This window comes from Mustela erminea, chromosome 18, assembly GCF_009829155.1.
Source record: "Mustela erminea isolate mMusErm1 chromosome 18, mMusErm1.Pri, whole genome shotgun sequence".
In the NCBI taxonomy this organism is placed as follows: Eukaryota; Metazoa; Chordata; class Mammalia; order Carnivora; family Mustelidae; genus Mustela; species Mustela erminea.
Window position 1 is genome coordinate 29,185,953 of NC_045631.1, and position 17,909 is coordinate 29,203,861.

Genomic DNA, 17,909 nt, shown 5'->3' on the forward strand with positions numbered 1-17,909 from the left:
CTTCCTAAAGTCCAGGTGTTACTGAGATGATGTTAGGATAGGAGAGATGAGCCCCCTTGGAAGAAGGATTTTATTACTGAAGTTACTTAGAGTTGCTGGCCTATGGTGGTAAAAAGCTTGTCAGCTTTTAGTCCCTTTATGGCCTGCACAGGCTGGACAACAGGGTGGACAACTCCCACCGCCCGCACTCCTTACTATGCCTCTGCCAAGGGCTGCAGCTGATTACAGGCACGTTTCTTCACTCCTGGTCTGGTGTTCTTTCACGGTCCCCTGCTGAGTTTCAGTGAGACTGCAGTCCTCACTTAAAACGTTTGGGAAGCACTGGCATTTGTTTCTGTATAAAGAGAAGGCAAAAAGAATGTACTTAGACTCTAATATTTCTTTTTCTTTGGAAAATTCAGATTTCCTAGAAAACTATTAGAAATAACTTTTCCTTCACAGACCTGTACCCCTGGGGATAAAAATACATGTTTATAAAAAAATAAAAAATTAAAAAAAAAAAAAGAAATAACTTTTCTTATATATTATGTTTTGGTTATCTATTTCTGTGGAGTCTGTGGAGTAACAGCAACAACAAAACCCCAAATTTAGTGGCTTAAAATAACAGTGATTTATTACTTTTCACAATTCTATGGGTCAGGAATACGTTAGGGCTAACCAGTATGATAATTTTCACTCCATGTGGCATAGGCTGGGATCACTCCCTTGACTGTATTCAGCTGGAGACTGGGCTGGGCCAGAAGGTCCAAGGCCTCATTTATATGCCTGGTGCCTTAGGTTATTCCTTTAATTTCTCAGTTCCTAAATTTTTAATTGCACCAAAGGAAACATTACAAACGTCCCATTATTCTAAAATACTATCTAAAATAGTATCTCCCTGAATCCATCAGTGGGGATGCTATGAAAATAAGACACAATAAAATAAAAGCTACAATATTTTGGATATTAGATAGATACTATTTTCCCTATTTTGAATATATTTCTTAGTATATTTTAAGCTCTCCTTGGTGACCATGACATTTTTCGGAACTGTGTTATTTGATGCTCCATAATAAAGTTGTTGCCTTCAGGCCCTGCTAAGGAATCTTTGCCCCCATGCAAAGGCCTCTGTAGCTCATACTTTAGGGAGCTTATGACCATTTTGTTTTATAGCATTTTAAAATTATTTATTATTTTTCTTAACATATAATGTATCCTTTGCTCCAGGGGTACAGGTCTGTGAATCATCAGGCTGACACATTTCACAGCACTCACCATATCACATACCCTCCCCAATGTCCATAACCCAACCACCCTCTTCATACCCCTCCCTGCCCAGCAACCCTCAGTTTGTTTTGTGAGATTAAGAGTCTCTTATGGTTTGTCTCCCTCTTGATCCCATCTTGTTTCATTTTTTTCCTTCCCTAACCCCCCAAACCCCCACCCTGCCCCTCAAATTCCTCATATCAGGGAGATCATATGATAATTTATCTTTCTCTGATTGACTTATTTCGCTCAGCATAATACCCTCTAGTTCTATCCATGTCGTTGCAAATGGCAAGTTTTCATTTCTTTTGATGGCTGCATAGTATTCCATTGTATGTATGTGGATATATATATATATATATATCACATCTTCTTTATCCATTCATCTGTGGATGGACTTCTAGGTTCTTTCCATAGTTTGGCTATTGTGGGCATTGCTGCTATGAACATTCGGGTGCACGTGCCCTTTCAGATCACTACATTTGTATCTTTAGCATAAATAGCCAGTAATGTGATTGCTGGGTCAGAGGGTAGCTCTATTTTCAACTTTTTGAGGAATCTCCATGCTGTTTTCCAGAGTGGCTGCACTAACTTGCATTCTCACCAACAGTGTAGGAGGGTTCCCCTTCCTCCGCATCTTCACCAACATCTGTCATTTCCTGACTTGTTAATTTTAGCTGTTCTGACTGGTGTGAGGTGGTATCTAATTGTGGTTTTGATCTGTATTTCTCTGATGCCGAGTGACATGGAGCACTTTTTCATGTGTCTGTTGGCTGTCTGGATGTCTTCTTTGCAGAAGTGTCTGTTCATGTCTTCTGCCCATTTCTTGATTGGATTATTTGTTCTTTGGGTGTTGAGTTTGATAAGGTCTTTATAGATTTTGGATACTAGGCCTTTATCTGATGTCATTTGCAAACATCTCCTTCCATTCTGTCAGTTGTCTTTTGTTTTTGTTGACTGTTTCCTTTGCTGTGCAAAAGCTCTTGATCTTGATGAAGTCCCAATAGTTCATTTTTGCTCTTGCTTCCCTTGCCTTTAGCGATATTTCTAGGAGCTTATGACCATTTTTATGCACCCTCTTACCTTTGCACATCTTACTACCATCCCAGTGCAACACATTTGTTGCCTTAACTTGCTGCAGGCTAGAAAATATAATGAAGTTTGTTAAAATTAGAATAAGCAGATCCAGGATTTTCTCTTTGGAATAAAATACCCAGGCTTTAATTTAATTTACTTCTATTTCCAAAATATTGTAGCTTTTATTTTATTGTGTCTTATTTTCATAGCATCCCCACTGATGGATTCAGGGAGATACTATTTTCCCTGTTTTATGGATGAGGAAGCTGAAGCAGAAGACTCTCTCAGGTTATTCTGAGTAAGGATTAGACTAGAAGCCAGGGTCCAAGGCTCCTGCCACAAAGCTTGCTACCTTAATAATAATACAGGGGAAAGTTATTGGACTTTTTAAAAAAGATTTTATTTATTTGACAGAGCATAAGCAGGGAGAGTAGGAGAGGGAGAGGCAGGCTCCCCACTGAGCAGGGAGCCTGACACAGGGTTTGATCCCAGGACTAGAGGGTCATGACCTGAGCCAAAGGCAGACACTTAAACACTGAGCCACCCTAAAAGTTACTGGATTTTTTTTTTTTTTAAAGATTTTATTCATTTATTTATTTATTTAAAAGATTTTATTTATTTATTTGACAGAGAGAGATCACGAGTAGGCAGAGAGGCAGGCAGAGAGAGAGAGAGGAGGAAGCAGGCTCCTGCTGAGCAGAGAGCCTGATGCGGGACTCGATCCCAGGACCCCGAGATCATGACCTGAGCCGAAGGCAGCGGCTTAACCCACTGAGCCACCCAGGCACCCCAGGTTACTGGATTTTTGAAGTCTGTTTTTTCTGCTCATCCTTCACTTGCTCCCAGTCTAGACTGCATTTCTGGGGGCCAACATTGCTGTGTAATGTTGTAAAGACCTCCAGCTGAAAGATGAGTTACTAGATATGAAATACGCGCAGGGAAATCGTCTTAGTAGGTTTGGTTATTTCTACACATTTAGTAAGAATGGCTTGAAAAATAGAATGTGAAAGTGAAGAGGAATTCCTTCATCAAAGCACTGAAACATGTTTACTGCTTTTTAAGCTACCAACTTTTTGTGGACCTGGAAAACAGAGCACAAGTGAACAATCACAGCCCACTCAAGGAGCCAAGCACAGTCTGGAAAGAAACAGGAGCCCAAATACCAGCAGGTGGGTTAACGTTTTGTTCTCTGTGTCACCATGCCTTTAGATTCCCACATGACCCCAGAGGCACTTAATGATCTTCATGTGTCTTGCGACAAAGAGACTTCATCAGAAGAACACTAACACAGAAACAGATCTTGGCAGGTTTTCTCCTTCAGGTGAGCAGAAAGAGCCATGTAACGGAAACCTGTAGGAAAAAACATCGAAGATAAAGGAGCTGGCAGGTTAATCAGGCGGAACTCAACATTTGTCAAAAGCAAAGCACCTTGCTCTTCCAAAGCTGCCCAGATTGTTTTTCTTAAAAAAGGAATGCCAGGTATTCCATCTGTCAGTGCTCCAGAAACCAAACTATTTAGAAACAAGGGTTCCTCAAAATAAGCATCCCTGACTCCAGAGCAGGGGCTGAGTGGTTTAACTGTTACCATGCAGCCTCTGATTTCCAGCCAAATCTATGAAATGAATTGGCTTCAGCACTGATCATGGGAAGAAGAGCGTATGTGTGTACACTGAGTTTTTAAGAATTTAGGTAAAACAAATTTTATTTTGCATAGGGGTAATTATTAAAGGCCCATAAATGTGTTTCAAGATAGACTAGTCTGTCAATTTCAGTTTTCCTTTCCTGTGGTTAAATGGTAGCTTTAATCCATGCCTTTGGAATCAGTTCTTCTGGAAAAAAGTAACTTTTTGTTTCTCTCCCAGTGGTGACTGAGACTAATGACAAGAGTTTGCTTTTCCTTTCACATCGGTAAATGTGTTCATTAGGGAGAATCAAGGAAAATAGCCCAGACATTTTAGTTCAGTGTATTTTACCTTTACAAAGGGAATTATTAGAGAACCAACTAACTGGCATCAAAGGGGTTAGAGCTCACATCATTGAGAGAAGCAGATGGGGTGACAGTATGGCCATTAAATAACAAAGCAAAGCCGTAGTTGTGGAATCCGATACACCCATTCACCATGTTCCCCCAAAAGAACAAAAAACGGACTAAAGAAAAGTTTAACATTTTGCTACCAATCCACTAAGTCTTTTTGTATGTTTTCCAAAGACGCTTAGCCAACTGAGTCACCTAGGCACCCCCATATAGGTACTTTTATATCCTGACTTTTCATCTTACATTAGAATAAGAGCATTATCCCACTTTATTAAAAAATATCCAGGTTGTGTGCCTGACTGGCTCAATCAGAAGAGTATGCCACTCTTGATCTCAGGGTTGTGAGTTTGAGCCCCAGGTGGGTATAAAGATTACTTAGATAAATATTACAAAAAGAAAACATCCTGCAAATGTGAACTTGTTGGATTTCCCCCATTGTTGAATTTTAGGTAGTTTCATGCTTTGATCCATTTTAAATAGGGCCGCAGTGACTGGTCTTTGCAAATTTTTCTGCACTTTGGGTTATGTCCTTGGTGGATTGCCAGAAGCAGAGTTACTAGGTCAAAGGGTTTAAACATTTTAAAGATACTTGATAGCTGCTGCCAAATTGCTCTTTAAATAAGCCAGTCAGGGGGGTGCCTGGGTGGCTCAGTGGGTTAAAGCCTCTGCCTTCAGCTCAGGTCATGATCCCAGGGTCCTGGGATCGAGCCCCACATCGGGCTCTCTGCTCAGCAGGGAGCCTGCTTCCCCCTCCCTCTCTCTCTGCCTGCCTCTCTGCCTACTTGTAATCTCTGTCAAATAAATAAATAAAAATCTTTAATAAATAAATAAATAAATAAATAAATAAGCAAGCCAATCAGATCTGACCTTTCCAGGTCAGCAGTCTCTTGTGTTCTGGTCCAGTGGGGAAGCAGGGCATTCAAGATAATGAGGAATTCATACATATGCCACAGGTCCCGTGTTTTTGAGGAGTTATTTTAATAGACAATGAGATGTATATATAATCAAGGAGTAGAGGAAGAAAGACTCCCTTGTTTTTCAGATGAGGAAACTTGATCCACAAAGACTGAAGTATGCCAGAGGCAGGCAGCTGGTTAGTGGAAGGTAGGGTCTAGAACTCAGTTAGACTAGGCTGAAGAGCTCTGAATGTGCTTCAGGCTCCCTGGTGTCTTAAGGCCGTGTTTGAGAATGTTAGTTACTGTGCTCTCACTGACTCACTGGTGTGTCTGTACTGGAGAATTCTGGGTAGGAACAGTTACCAAACCATCACCTGTGTTCTGTGGCATTGTTGGGGTGGGGGGGTTCTGCTAGATCTCAGAAGTCTGTCTAGTGAAACTCGATTTCAATTGTGAGTTTCTTCCTGTGAAAATTTCTCAAGAGTACTTTTAGAATCATGAAATCTGAAATTTGGAAACTGAAAATAACCTTAGAGGTCTTCTAACCCCGTCCTTTCATTTCTTAGCCAAGGAAGACCTAAAGAGTCCAGTGCCCAAACCAGGCTGACTCAGCTTAGTAGTGCACTTGTCACTGTGTCAAGGCACCCTAAGGGCCCTGCTGTGTCATCCAGCCCTAGCCAGGGCTCTACTAGGTAAGGAGTCTGTTGTCTGAACATTGTGGAGTCTTGCGCTCTCTGGTGGTGGGCAGGAGTCAGTGCAGCCCCAGGAATGATTGAGAGTAGGGGCTGGTCCTCTGTGTGGGCTGGTGGGCTCAGACTTGTGTCAGAAACTTGAGCAAACCTGTGTATTTGTGTCCACCCTGCTCCCCTTCCCCCAAACCTACATAATTTAGGATCAGTATGGAGTCTGTATCTTCTGAAATCTGTAATGCAAAGTCAAGAAATAATGAAGATGATGGAGAGGTACACTTAAAGTGGAAAAGTGAGTAAAGAGCCATCGGTTCTGTTGAGCCAAATGAAACTTAAAGTATATTTCTAACCTGCTTGTTATCTCTAAGTACACAGTCTGTATTGCACCAGCCTCCCACGTTCTTTTCTTCTGTTGGATCATTCCAGTTTAAAAATTAAGGCCTTTCTGATTACAAATTGCAGAAAGGAAATGTCTTTTTTTCTTTCTTTCTTTTTCCCTCATCCTCCTCCTTCTTTTGTTTACTACTTACTCAGGAAAGATAAGCTTTTATTAAGATGGGTCTTTTAACATTGTCTAAATGAATATGTTTTGTGTTACTAGTCCAAAGAAAAGAGACTATCAAGCCTGCCACTGTATATATTGTTCTGTTCAGTGATTTATCTTTTAGGGAAAACCTTTTTTTCATTTCTAGACTTTATAGGAAGTATTTCCAATGTACATATATTGATGCATATTATATAATAAACATAGCAAAATAATATGCAGTAGAAAATTTTTTTTTTAATTTTATTTATTTATTTATTTATTTATTTGACAGAGAGAGATCACAAGTAGATGGAGAGGCAGGCAGAGAGAGAGAGGGAAGCAGGCTCCCTGCCGAACAGAGAGCCCGATGCGGGACTCGATCCCAGGACCCTGAGATCATGACCAGAGCCGAAGGCAGTGGCTTAACCCACTGAGCCACCCAGGTGCCCCTGCAGTAGAAAATTTTTTTAAAAAGATTTTATTTATTTATTTGACAGGCAGAGATCACAAGTAGGCAGAGAGGCAGGAAGAGAGAGAGAGGAGGAAGCAAGCCCTCTGCCAAGCAGAGAGCCCGATGTGGGGCTCGATCCCAGTTCCCTGGAATCATGACCTGATCCGAAGGCAGAGGCTTTAACCCACTGAGCCACCCAGGCGCCCCTATGCAGTAGAAATTTAATGTGTAACATTCATTATGAAAGTAGAGAGCATGTAGTGTCACTTTTGCATATCCTGTGGGCATTTCCTTTTGTATCAGTTTTATAAGCTTGAAAGGATAAAGTGTCTATGTTTTTTTAATACTAATGTTAAATGACATTAGCAAAAGTATAGAACATTTGGAATGAAGATATGCTCATGCAGATACACATACAAAATAAATAAAACACACACAGACAACACACATTCTCACATATGATTTCTGCCTAGTCTAAAGGAGCTGGACAAACTCTAGAATCCTTTCCATTAGTCTGTAGAGATTGTGAGCCGCAGATGTTATTTTCTTATAAAAATCTTCACAACAAGTTCTATCTTCAAGTTTTTTGCTACCTTCCATTCTAAAATCAGAAATGTACTGAAATTCTGTCCTTCCTTCTGTTACCAATTCTTTTCTCTCTTCTCCTTCAAGCCCAGCAGGGCAAGCTAGGGATGGTGCAGTTCTAAAAAGACAATTATTATGACAATATGAGTTATGAAAGTATTATATAGCTCTTTAAGAAGGAAAAGCTTTCGTCCAGTGTTCACGGTTCTGTTTTAAATGCTGCTTTCCCGTCTCTCCAGTGGAGGTGAAAGAAATGGCAGAGAGAGTGGCTACTGGGCAGCTGGCGGTACCACCTTGGCATCCTCAGAGTAGTGTGTCTTTAGAGGATGAGGCTAAAAATGAGCCTGATCTCCTGCTGCAGCCCCTGCTGAGGGACCCTGAGAAAGTGGGCTGGCAGTGCACTGTAGAGTATCCCGGGAAAAATGAAGAGTCAGGAGGAAATGGCAAGTGTGACAAAATGGACAAGAATGACTGTGACAGTAACCAGCACCGCAGACAGCATGGGCCTCGAAGCTTTACCAGTAAGTTCAGTTGGACGAATAGGGATAGATGAGCTCTATCAAGTAACTCACTCAAAGATAAGTAAGCCTCCTGGCATATTTCCTTTGCTTGGTCTTCTCTCCATTAGCATCTCTCTGGGAACCCTGAACTGCAGGGGAAAACAAATACCCTATTGATTCCCCTGTCCTTCCTGAATGTAAAGAAATCCAAAGATTTCCTGTTACTGGAGCAGACCCATTTGCTCAAAGAAAGTTAAATAATCTCTACACAGTGAGCCTGTTCCTGGCTCTAACCTGGCAGGGAAATGAACCTTTCTTATCTGAATACAGTGGTAGAGGGCTGTTCCCTACTGCCCATTTCCTCGTATTGCATTTTAAGCCAGAAAAACTCCACTGGCTCCCAGAAATTCTGTGCCAGAAGAACCCAGAGACAAATGGCATTGACTGTCATCACTTTATAGATTTATAGGTTAAAACTGAAGGCCATGTAGTTCCACTTGGTAATTTGCTTGCAATCAGGGGATGGAATATTATTTCTTCATTGTTTATAAGTCAAAGAAAGATGCATCTAAAATTATCACTTAGGTAGAAAATCTACTTGTCTTGGGCTCTTAGTATTTAGAATCTGTTTCTTTTCAAACATAGCTCTTGAATGGGTGGGCAAAAGGATTGATGATACAGGACCATGTATTGGGGTCAGGCCAAACGTACAGTCTCCACTCTCTGGACTGACTCTGACAAATGGGACATGGCCACCCTTGGCAGAATAGTCACTCACCTTTTCTCTCACACCATTCTTCTCCCCTTCCATGCCATCTAAATATCACTGAATGACTATGGCCCTGGTTCTGTCATCATTAGATATCAGGCACCTGTCTCCCAGAAAAAATGAGCAGCCAGAGCATAGTGAAGCCTTTCAAGCAAGTTCTGATGCACCTGTGGTCATTGAGAAATCTTACAGCGTAAGTAATATGGCCTGCAGAGCCAGGTTGCACCCAAGGACCTAATAAAGTCAAATTGAGTTGTTATGTATTATGCCAGTGAAATAATATCTGTAGTAGTTCTTTTTTGTTGGAGTATGCACTCTCATGTATGTGACATGAATGAGGAAGTCTTTCTTCCCTGCCTAAATACATTTTGAGTCATTTCAACTCAAAGCACTGTGTATCTTAGAGTTTGTGCAGAACACAGAAAGTGTCAGAGTCAGGAAGCCCTTGAGCTTCCTGTCTAGTTGGATAGATACTACCAACTCTGGAAGCACAGTGTGAGGTCAGGTATCAAAGCTCATGGCCCAGCAGGTGACTGAGGTCCGATTGGAGCAGCAAGAGCAAGGCCAGGGTTGTGAAGAGAGTTCCTTCACCTAGAATGTCCTCTAAGACCCAGAGACAGCTCTCAGTGGAAGGCTTGTGTTCATGCCTGACAACTGCACCTCCACAGGACCAACACATTGAGGCTCCAGCCCTGCAGGGGTTTAACGCACCCTTGAAGCATGCAGTTGGGCCACAGTCCAGCCAGGCTAAGGAACCAGAATTTTTTATCATTATGATATGATGACACAATCACTTAAAGAATATAAACAGCAACTGAAAATGAAATACTATAAAAATACAGTTGTGATGACATTTAAGATCTTTCAACGAACATACTATTGTATTTAATCATAGCACACAAACCATTCACAAGGACAATTTAAGACAATTTATTCTTTTTCTCACATGGGCGCGGGAAGGATAGGCCATGTTAAGCACACTGGCTTGGCTGGAGAAACAGGTCTGTCAGGGAGTTGAGGAGGGTATGTGAGGCCAGGCTTATCTGAGAAGTTTCAGTTTGTTGGGAGAAGTATAGGGAGCAGCTGCCAAGCATGCGGCAAGAAGAAGTGTGTGGCAAAAGCAGCATCCGAGGAAATAAATTGTAAAACCTCTGCAGAGAGATGACTGAAGGTATGGAGAGGAGCTAGTTACTTGCCCATGTGGGGATCAGGGGCTGAACAGGGAGAAGAGCAGAAAAGGAGGGGTGGAACAGAGATGCTGAAGAAATAACTGGGACTTTTGAATTTTCAAGTTTTATTTTTATTATTGAGATTGCATTGCTATTTTTTTCAAACGATTTATTTACTTGAGAGAAAGCGCACATGCACAAGCTGGCACGAGCAGGGGGAGGGGCAGAGGGAGAGAGAGAATCCTTGAGCAGATTGCCCCTGAGCTTGGAGCCCAAAGAAGTGGGCTTGATCCCAGGACTCTGAGATTGTGACCTGAGCGAAAACCAAGAATCAGAGGCTTATCCAACTGAGTCACCCATGTGTCCCTGCATTGCTACTTTTAATACCATGTTCCTTCATTTGCTTTGAAACTGTAGCACCCACAGAACTCCTCAGTTCTGAGTGGCCTCAGCTTCTTCGTCTAGAGAACAAAGTATCTGTGGCTGGCTCTTCAAGCTCAGGCCCAGCCTGGGTTGTCTAGGAGCTTTCTTAGAATTTCAGAGCAGAAATGTCACCCAACCCCCTCCCCCTCCATTGTGCAGATAAGGACTATGAGTCTCAGGGCTGTCACTGGCCTCACTTGCTGCAGAGGGTTCACAGTTTATAGTGGGGAGAGAGGGCAGAGGCAGGTGTGCAAGCAGGCAGGGAGGGCTGGCTCAGGGAGTATCACCCTGACTGCTGGGTAATTTTAGATAACCCCATTATTAACACTGCATCCAACTATAAAGGATTTGTTTATAATGAACAACAACCTAAAAGTGATTTCCTACATTATTAATAGGATCAATCCGTGCGGTCAACTTGTTCACCAGAATCTTCTGAGGACATAACAGATGAATTTTTAACTCCAGACCATGAATATTTTTATTCCTCGACTGCTCAAGAAAACTTAGCTCTAGAGGTAAAAACCACAGTTTAGGGAAAAGTACTTTTCAGCTTTCTCTATTGCCTTAATTCTTTTAAGTTGTTTTTATTGAGAAAAATAGCTTACACATAAAAGTATATAATGTTGACTTAGCAGTCTTTTCAAATTTTGAGAAAACATCTGAAAAATAAGATGTTTGACGTCATATAGAGTTTCTCCCAAAACTGTGGTTCCTGCATTTGTACAGCGCTTCGTACTTTTTTTCAAAACGCTTTTCTTCATGTTACCTGATTCACATATTCTTCCTGTGGAGAAAAGAAGGCGGCCTGCTGTTATTCCTCTGTGTGAAGAAGTGGTGATCCGCATATGTGGGGAATTCAGCTTGGCCTGCCAAGCGTGGTGGCGGGAGAGCCAGTATCAGAGGCCAGGACTCAGCATGAGTATGACGCTGGGCAGTGCATGGGGCTTTCTCGGGAACTTGCCCAGGATTGGCAAGCACCTGTTTGTACAAAATGTTTTCATTTGTAAAATGAAGCTGTTTGGATTTTCTTATTCATTTGTATAATTTCTGCCTCACCTTCCTACTAACCTACCACCTTTTTTGGGCATTTTACCAATATGGAAGGTGGGGTGGAAGAAAGGGAGGATTGATTGTATGTTTCAAACACAACATTTGACTGACAAGAATTCAGTGATGCAAAAAAACATCATTTCCACTATTCTGTACTTCTGATAACTCAGAGTAATTTTTCATTATTAATCCATCAACTATTCTTGATTTTACCGTGAGCAGATTGGGATGTTAAGAAAATCTTTAACAAAAACGTACAAAGTATATATATACACATATAATGTACATGTGTATACATACATATATACATATATACGTGTTAAGTGTGTGTACACATACATAAAGTGTAACATGGAGAAAACTACACAGCTCTGATGTGTGCAGCTCATGGACTTGCACAGACTGAACACATTCATGTAACCAGTACCCAGATCAGGAAGCAGTCCTCCAGCAGACGGCCCCCGCCCCGGCCTCCTTTAGTCACTGCACCCTTTCAAAGGAACCAGTATTCTGACTTCTCACCCCAGAAAGTAACTTTGCAGTCTGCGCTATTTTTCCAAACTTTTTCTTCTTTTCTTTTTTCCTTATTTTATTTATTTATTTATATTTATAGATTTTATTCATTTATTTGAGAGAGAGGGAGAGAAAGAGCAGGAGCGGGGCGGGGGGGCGGGTGATGGGGAGAGGGAGAAGCAGACTCCCAGCTGAGCAGGCTCCCATTGCAGGGATTGATAAGGGGCGCCATCCCAGGACCCTGGAATCATGACCTAAGCCAAAGGCAGACACTGACAGACTGAGCTGCCTAGGCACCCCCCAACCTTTTTTGGGTTTTCTGATGAAGTTCCTAAGAATCAAAACATCTTTGTTGGAATGCTAGGGAGAGAAGGAGATAATGACATAAGGAAAAGTCACACAATTTCTCCTCACAGTGGGAGGCAGGGGAGGGCTTATTGAGCAACACAGAGTACAAATGATCCTTAATGTCTTTGAAACGGGTTTGTTCTTTTTCTATTAAAGATGCAGGAAACTTATAAAGATTTTCAAGGTTTAAGAACATCAGTAAATTCTCCTACCTTTTGATTAATATCCTTCATTCTCCAGTGACCCTTCTTCCTTTACCCTTTTATTCTTTTGTAGACCTCAAGTCCCATAGAAGAGGATTTTGAAGGAGTACGAGATGCATTTGCCCAACCTCCGAGCTCTGGTAATCAGCTCTTAAGGCAGATTCCTTCTCACTTGCCTTCACTTTCTATTAGGTGACAGATCTTTAGAGCTGGAACAGTCCTTAGAGATAACCTCCTCCAGGCCTTTGATTTTACAGATGAAGGAACCTAGAGTCAGGGATTTCCCTTCATTAGAATGAATCTCTGGCCCCTCTCCAGCCTCCTGACAGCCACAGATCATGTTATCTGTACTTCCCCTTGCAGGGGAAGTGGTTTAGTGGTTCCTGTTCCTCCTCCTCACCCTCCCTCTCTGCCCCCTCCCGTCTTTCGTTAGATTCCTCACCCCTTCGGGGCACACACGGGTGCTTGGTTGTCTTCACTGAGCTGACTTGAGGGGTTTGCCCAGGCCATACAACTGGTTATTGACACAACAAAAACTAGAACTTGCTCTTCATGTCCTTTTCCACCCCCAAAAGCATTTTCCTTTGCTTGCTTAGCATCTTGGCAAGGAGTTAATAACAGCCAGTAGTGCGCAGTCAACATAACATCCTTCCCTTGGGAGGCCTTGAGTTCTATATAACTCAGCAACTGCTTTCTCTTCCATGGGAAGTTAACCTTGGATCAGCTGCCCGGGTGAGATAAGATATAAGTGAGCCCCTGGTTCTGATACAGACATTTAAAAAATTGTGCACTTTTACTCTTTTAGGGTGTATAGCCATCAGTTTTAAAGCCAATTACCTACCCCCTGAGCCATGTAGATGTCTCTGGTCATGTCTCAACATTCTGAACCCAGGCATGGTGGGCTTGGGTTCTGAACTTACTCACTCCCTACCTCCTGCTGCACGCTGTCTTCTGTCTCTAACCTGATTCATGCCCCTGTCAGAGCCGAGAGCATTTTAAGAAGCAATAAGCTGTGAGATGAACAGTTAAATGCTCAGGATGACATGTGTTTAAAGTCCCCAGACCTTGGTCTTGGGTCATCCACTCTTTTCTGTGGAGCCTCTGTCCATGATCATATTCTGTGTGAGCCTTGCCTACACGTAGCCATTTTACTTCTGTTTGGAAAAGGGTTGAGTGGGATAGAGAAGTTATGGGGCAGATAGGTCAGAAACCCAGGGCTAGTTTGATATAGACATCTGAAGTATGTGAAGAAGCCTGATTTCTACTCCTTTCCTGCTTTTGGCCTTTCTCTCCCTCCTTTTCCACTAGGGCTCTGACATGTATCCCTTCCATACCAGGCAATGCCATGGGTAACAACTGGGCATACTCTGGGTCCCAAGCCCAGTTCTGCCACTTTTTTTTCCCTTCCCACTGCATGACCTTGGGCAAGTCATTTCACCCCAGGACCCCTCTCTCCTTTTATACAAAGGAGAGAGACTCTAAAATCTTGAAGTGTTCCTCCAGCTCTAATTGTGTTTATTAGGCATTCCATTAGGCTTTCTAGGTATTTGAACAAGTGTCATGAGAAGAACCCCAGTGCTTCTCTGCTGGTGGGGTAGAGACCTCCTTCGTATCTGCTAAAGGTGACACTGCTTTGGTGGGCTTCCCCATTGCCCACTACACCACGTGTTCCTAAGGAATGGCAAGGGGATCATGAACATTTGCCAAGAGGGAAGGCTCTATAAACCAGAGCAGTGTGGTGGTGGGAAGGAATATGGATAGTGGCCCTGTTTGCCCTGAGATCAGCAAAGTATCTTACTGAGAATTGGTGGGAAGTAACTTTGGACACTTGATGTCAGGAAGAACAGAAGAGAGTTGAATTAGTGTTGTCTCACCACCCTGTGCTTTAAGTGGGGCCTGATGGCTGGCCAAGAGGCCCAGTTAGCCCTCTGGGAATGCCCAGCTAATGGTCTTTTCTGTTTGGAATCTTTAGTGAACAAACAGTTCTTGGTTTCAACGCCCCCTGGTGTCTGTTGACAGGAACCAGGTCAGTTTGCCTTCCTGAAAAGACAAAACAACATTTGTCTCCAGAAATAACTGAGTGGTTATAACTGAAAGGCCAGTAAATGGCTTGATTGTATTCTGAGTGTCAGAATGTATTTACCCCCTCGGAGCAAGGAAAATAAACTTTCAGAGCAAAAACCTCTCCTACAGCACTCAATCCAAACCCAATTAGGAAGCACTTTGTTTATTCAGATTATTTCTCATTCTGGGCCAGACCAAGGGGAATTCTAGGGAGTGAAAATAACAGTCTGAGTTGGCAAAAGTTCAATTAAAAAAATGCATTTACTTTATTCTTTCAGGTGAAGAAAAGTTCCAAATGAGAAAAAGACCTGGAAGGAATGCTGAGATTTTGGCCAGGTCTCAATTCCAACCCATACGAAGGTATGTGCTAGTATTTTATTCACAGTTTCAGGCTCACAGAAGTAATGTTAAGTAATGATAATACCCGTATTTATATATTGCTTGTCCTCAAGTGTTCTAGCCACCATGTCAGAAAAATTAGCTTTGGGCACCTTAACTTTCTTAGGATTTGTTCAGCAGGATTGTGAAGAATTATGAACAGGAGTCATTACCTGTATTCAATGATAATTCAGTCATTATCTGTATTCTTGTATTCAGGAGTCATTATCTGTATTATCTGTATTCAGAAATCTGAATACTGATTTCTCATTACAGAGAAATGAAGACTTAATGTTCATATAAAAACATAGACATATGGGCGCCTGGGTGATACAGTAGGTTGAGCATCTGACTCTTGGTTTTCCCTTAGGGCGTGATTTCAGGTTCATGAGCATGGAGTCTGCTTGGGATCCTCTCTCTCCCTCTTCCTTTTCACCTCCTGCTCATGCTCTCTCTCAAATAAATAAATCTTAAAAAAAGGAAACACATACCTGAATGTTTATAGCAACTTTATTTATTTATTTATTTATTTATTTTTATTTTTTTTTTTTTATTATTTTTTTAAAGATTTTTATTTATTTGTTAGAGAGAGAGAGAGAGAGATACAGAGCGCAAGCACAGGCAGACAGAGTGGCAGGCTGGAGGCAGAGGGAGAAGCAGGCTTCCTGCTGAGCAAGGAGCCCGATGTGGGACTCGATCCCAGGACGCTGGGATCATGACCTGAGCCGAAGGCAGCTGCTTAACCAACTGAGCCACCCAGGCGTCCCTTATTTATTTATTTACTTATTTTTGTGACTTTATTTGTAATAACCAAAAACTGGAAACCCAAATGTTGTCCACAAGTCAAGGATTGTACAGACTGGTACATCCAATACTATGGAATACACCTCAGCAACAAAAAGAATGTACTATTGATAACATGCAACAATCTGGATAGATGTCCGGAGGGTTGTGCTGGGTAGAAAAAGCAATCCCCCAAAGTTATTTACTATATGACTCCACTTATATAACATTCTCGAAATTATAAAATTATTTGAGTAGTTTCCAGGGAATAAGGTAGAGGTAGGCAGTAGGAGGGAAGTAGACATGCCTATGAAACAGCAGCATGAGGGGCGTCTGGGTGGCTCGGTCAGTTAAGCATCTGCCTTAGGCTTGGGTCATAGAGGGCTCCTTGCTCAGCGGGGACTCTGCTTTTCCCTCTGCCCCTTCCCCTGCTTATCTTTTCTCTCTCTCTCATAAATAAATAAAATCTTAAAGGGCACCATGAGGGATCCCTGTGGTGGTGGAAATGTTCTGTATCTTGACTATATCAATGTTGGTATCTTGGTTTGACACTATGGATTTGCAAGATGTTACCATTCAGTGTAACATGGGTAAAGTATGTTTCTTTAAAATTCATGTGAATATGCAGTGACCTCAAGTGAAAAGGTCTAATTATAAAAGCTAATAATAGATGTAAAATGTCTGATACAATAACACTCAATTTATTTTCCCTATCTCTAGGCCTCAACCTTTTTTTTTTTTTTTTTTGAAGATTTTATTTATTTATTTGACAGAGAGAGATCACACGTAGGCAGAGAGGCAGGCAGAGAGAGAGGGGGGAGCAGGCTTCATGCTGAGTAGAGAGCCCGATGTGGGACTCGATCCCAGGACCCTGAGATCATGACCTGAGCCAAAGGCAGCAGCTTAACCCACTGAGCCACCCAGGTGCCCTCAACTTTTTTTTTTAAATTAACATAAAACATATCATTTTTTTCAGGGGTACAGGTCTATGATTAAATCAGTCTTACATAATATACAGTGCTCACCATAACACATACCCTCCCCAATGTCCATTATGCAGCCACCTCATCCCTCCCAACTCCCTCCACTCCAGCAACCCTTGATTTATTTCCTAAGATTAGGAGGCTTTATGGTTTCTCTCCCTTTCTGGTTTCGTCTTGTTTCATTTTTCCCTTCCTTCCTCTATGATCTTCTGCCTTGTTTCTCAAATTCCACATTTCAATGAGATCTTATGATAATTATCTTTTTCTGATTGGCTAATTTCACTAAGCATAATACCCTCTAGTTCCATCCATGTCGTTGCAAATGGAAGATTTCATTTTTTGATGGTTGCATAATAGTCCCATATATATGTATATATACACACTACATCTTCTTTATCTAGTCATCTGTCAATGGACATCTGGGCTCTTTCCATCATTTGGCTATTGTGGACATTGCTGCTATAAACATTGGGGTGCAAGTGTCTCTTCGGATCCCTACATTTGTATCTTTGGGGTGAATACCCAGTAGTGCAATTGCTGGGTCATAGGGTAGTTCTATTTTCAACTTTTTGAGAAACCTCCATATTGTTTTCCAGAGTAGATGCACCAGCTTGCATTCTCACCAACAGTGTAGGAGGGTTCCCCTTCCTCCGCATCCTCGCCAACATCTGTCATTTCCGGACTTGTTTATTTTAGCCATTCTGACTGGTATGAAGTGGTATCTCATTGTAGTTTTTGATTTGTGTGTTGAGCCTTTTTTCATGTGTCTGTTGGCCATCTGGATGTCTTCTTTGCAGAAATGTCTGTTCATATCTTCTTCTGCCCATTTCTTGATTAGGTTATTTGTTCCTTGGGTGTTAAGTTTGATAAGTTCTTTGTAGATTTTGGATACTAGCCCTTTATCTGATATGTCATTTGCAAACATCTCCTCCCGTTCTGTCAGTTGTCTTTTGGTTTTGTTGACTGTTTCCTTTGCTGTGCAAAAGCTTTTGATCTTGACGAAGTCCCAGTAGTTCATTTTTGCCCTTGCTTCCCTTGCCTTTGGCAATGTGTCTAGGAAGGAGTTGCTGTGGCTGAGGTCGAAGAGGTTGCTGCCTGTGTTCTCCTCAAGATTTTGATGATTTCTTGTCTCCTATTGAGGCCTTTCATCCATTTTGAGTCTATTTTTGTGCATAGTGCAAGGAAATGGTCCAGTTTCATTTTTCTGCATGTGGCTGTC

At 41.9% G+C, this 17,909-nt stretch overlaps 1 protein-coding gene across 1 annotated transcript in view; it reads left to right on the plus strand.

The window, feature by feature from the left end:
* The window catches only part of TEX14 (testis expressed 14, intercellular bridge forming factor), a 64,227-nt gene that overhangs the window by 25,802 nt on the left and 20,516 nt on the right, over positions 1-17,909 (plus strand). Inside the window, 8 exon segments of the mRNA XM_032320872.1 lie at positions 3,385-3,491; positions 5,820-5,945; positions 6,146-6,234; positions 7,744-8,025; positions 8,866-8,966; positions 10,764-10,883; positions 12,556-12,622; positions 14,825-14,906. Coding sequence (XP_032176763.1) covers positions 3,385-3,491; positions 5,820-5,945; positions 6,146-6,234; positions 7,744-8,025; positions 8,866-8,966; positions 10,764-10,883; positions 12,556-12,622; positions 14,825-14,906 — 974 coding nt within the window.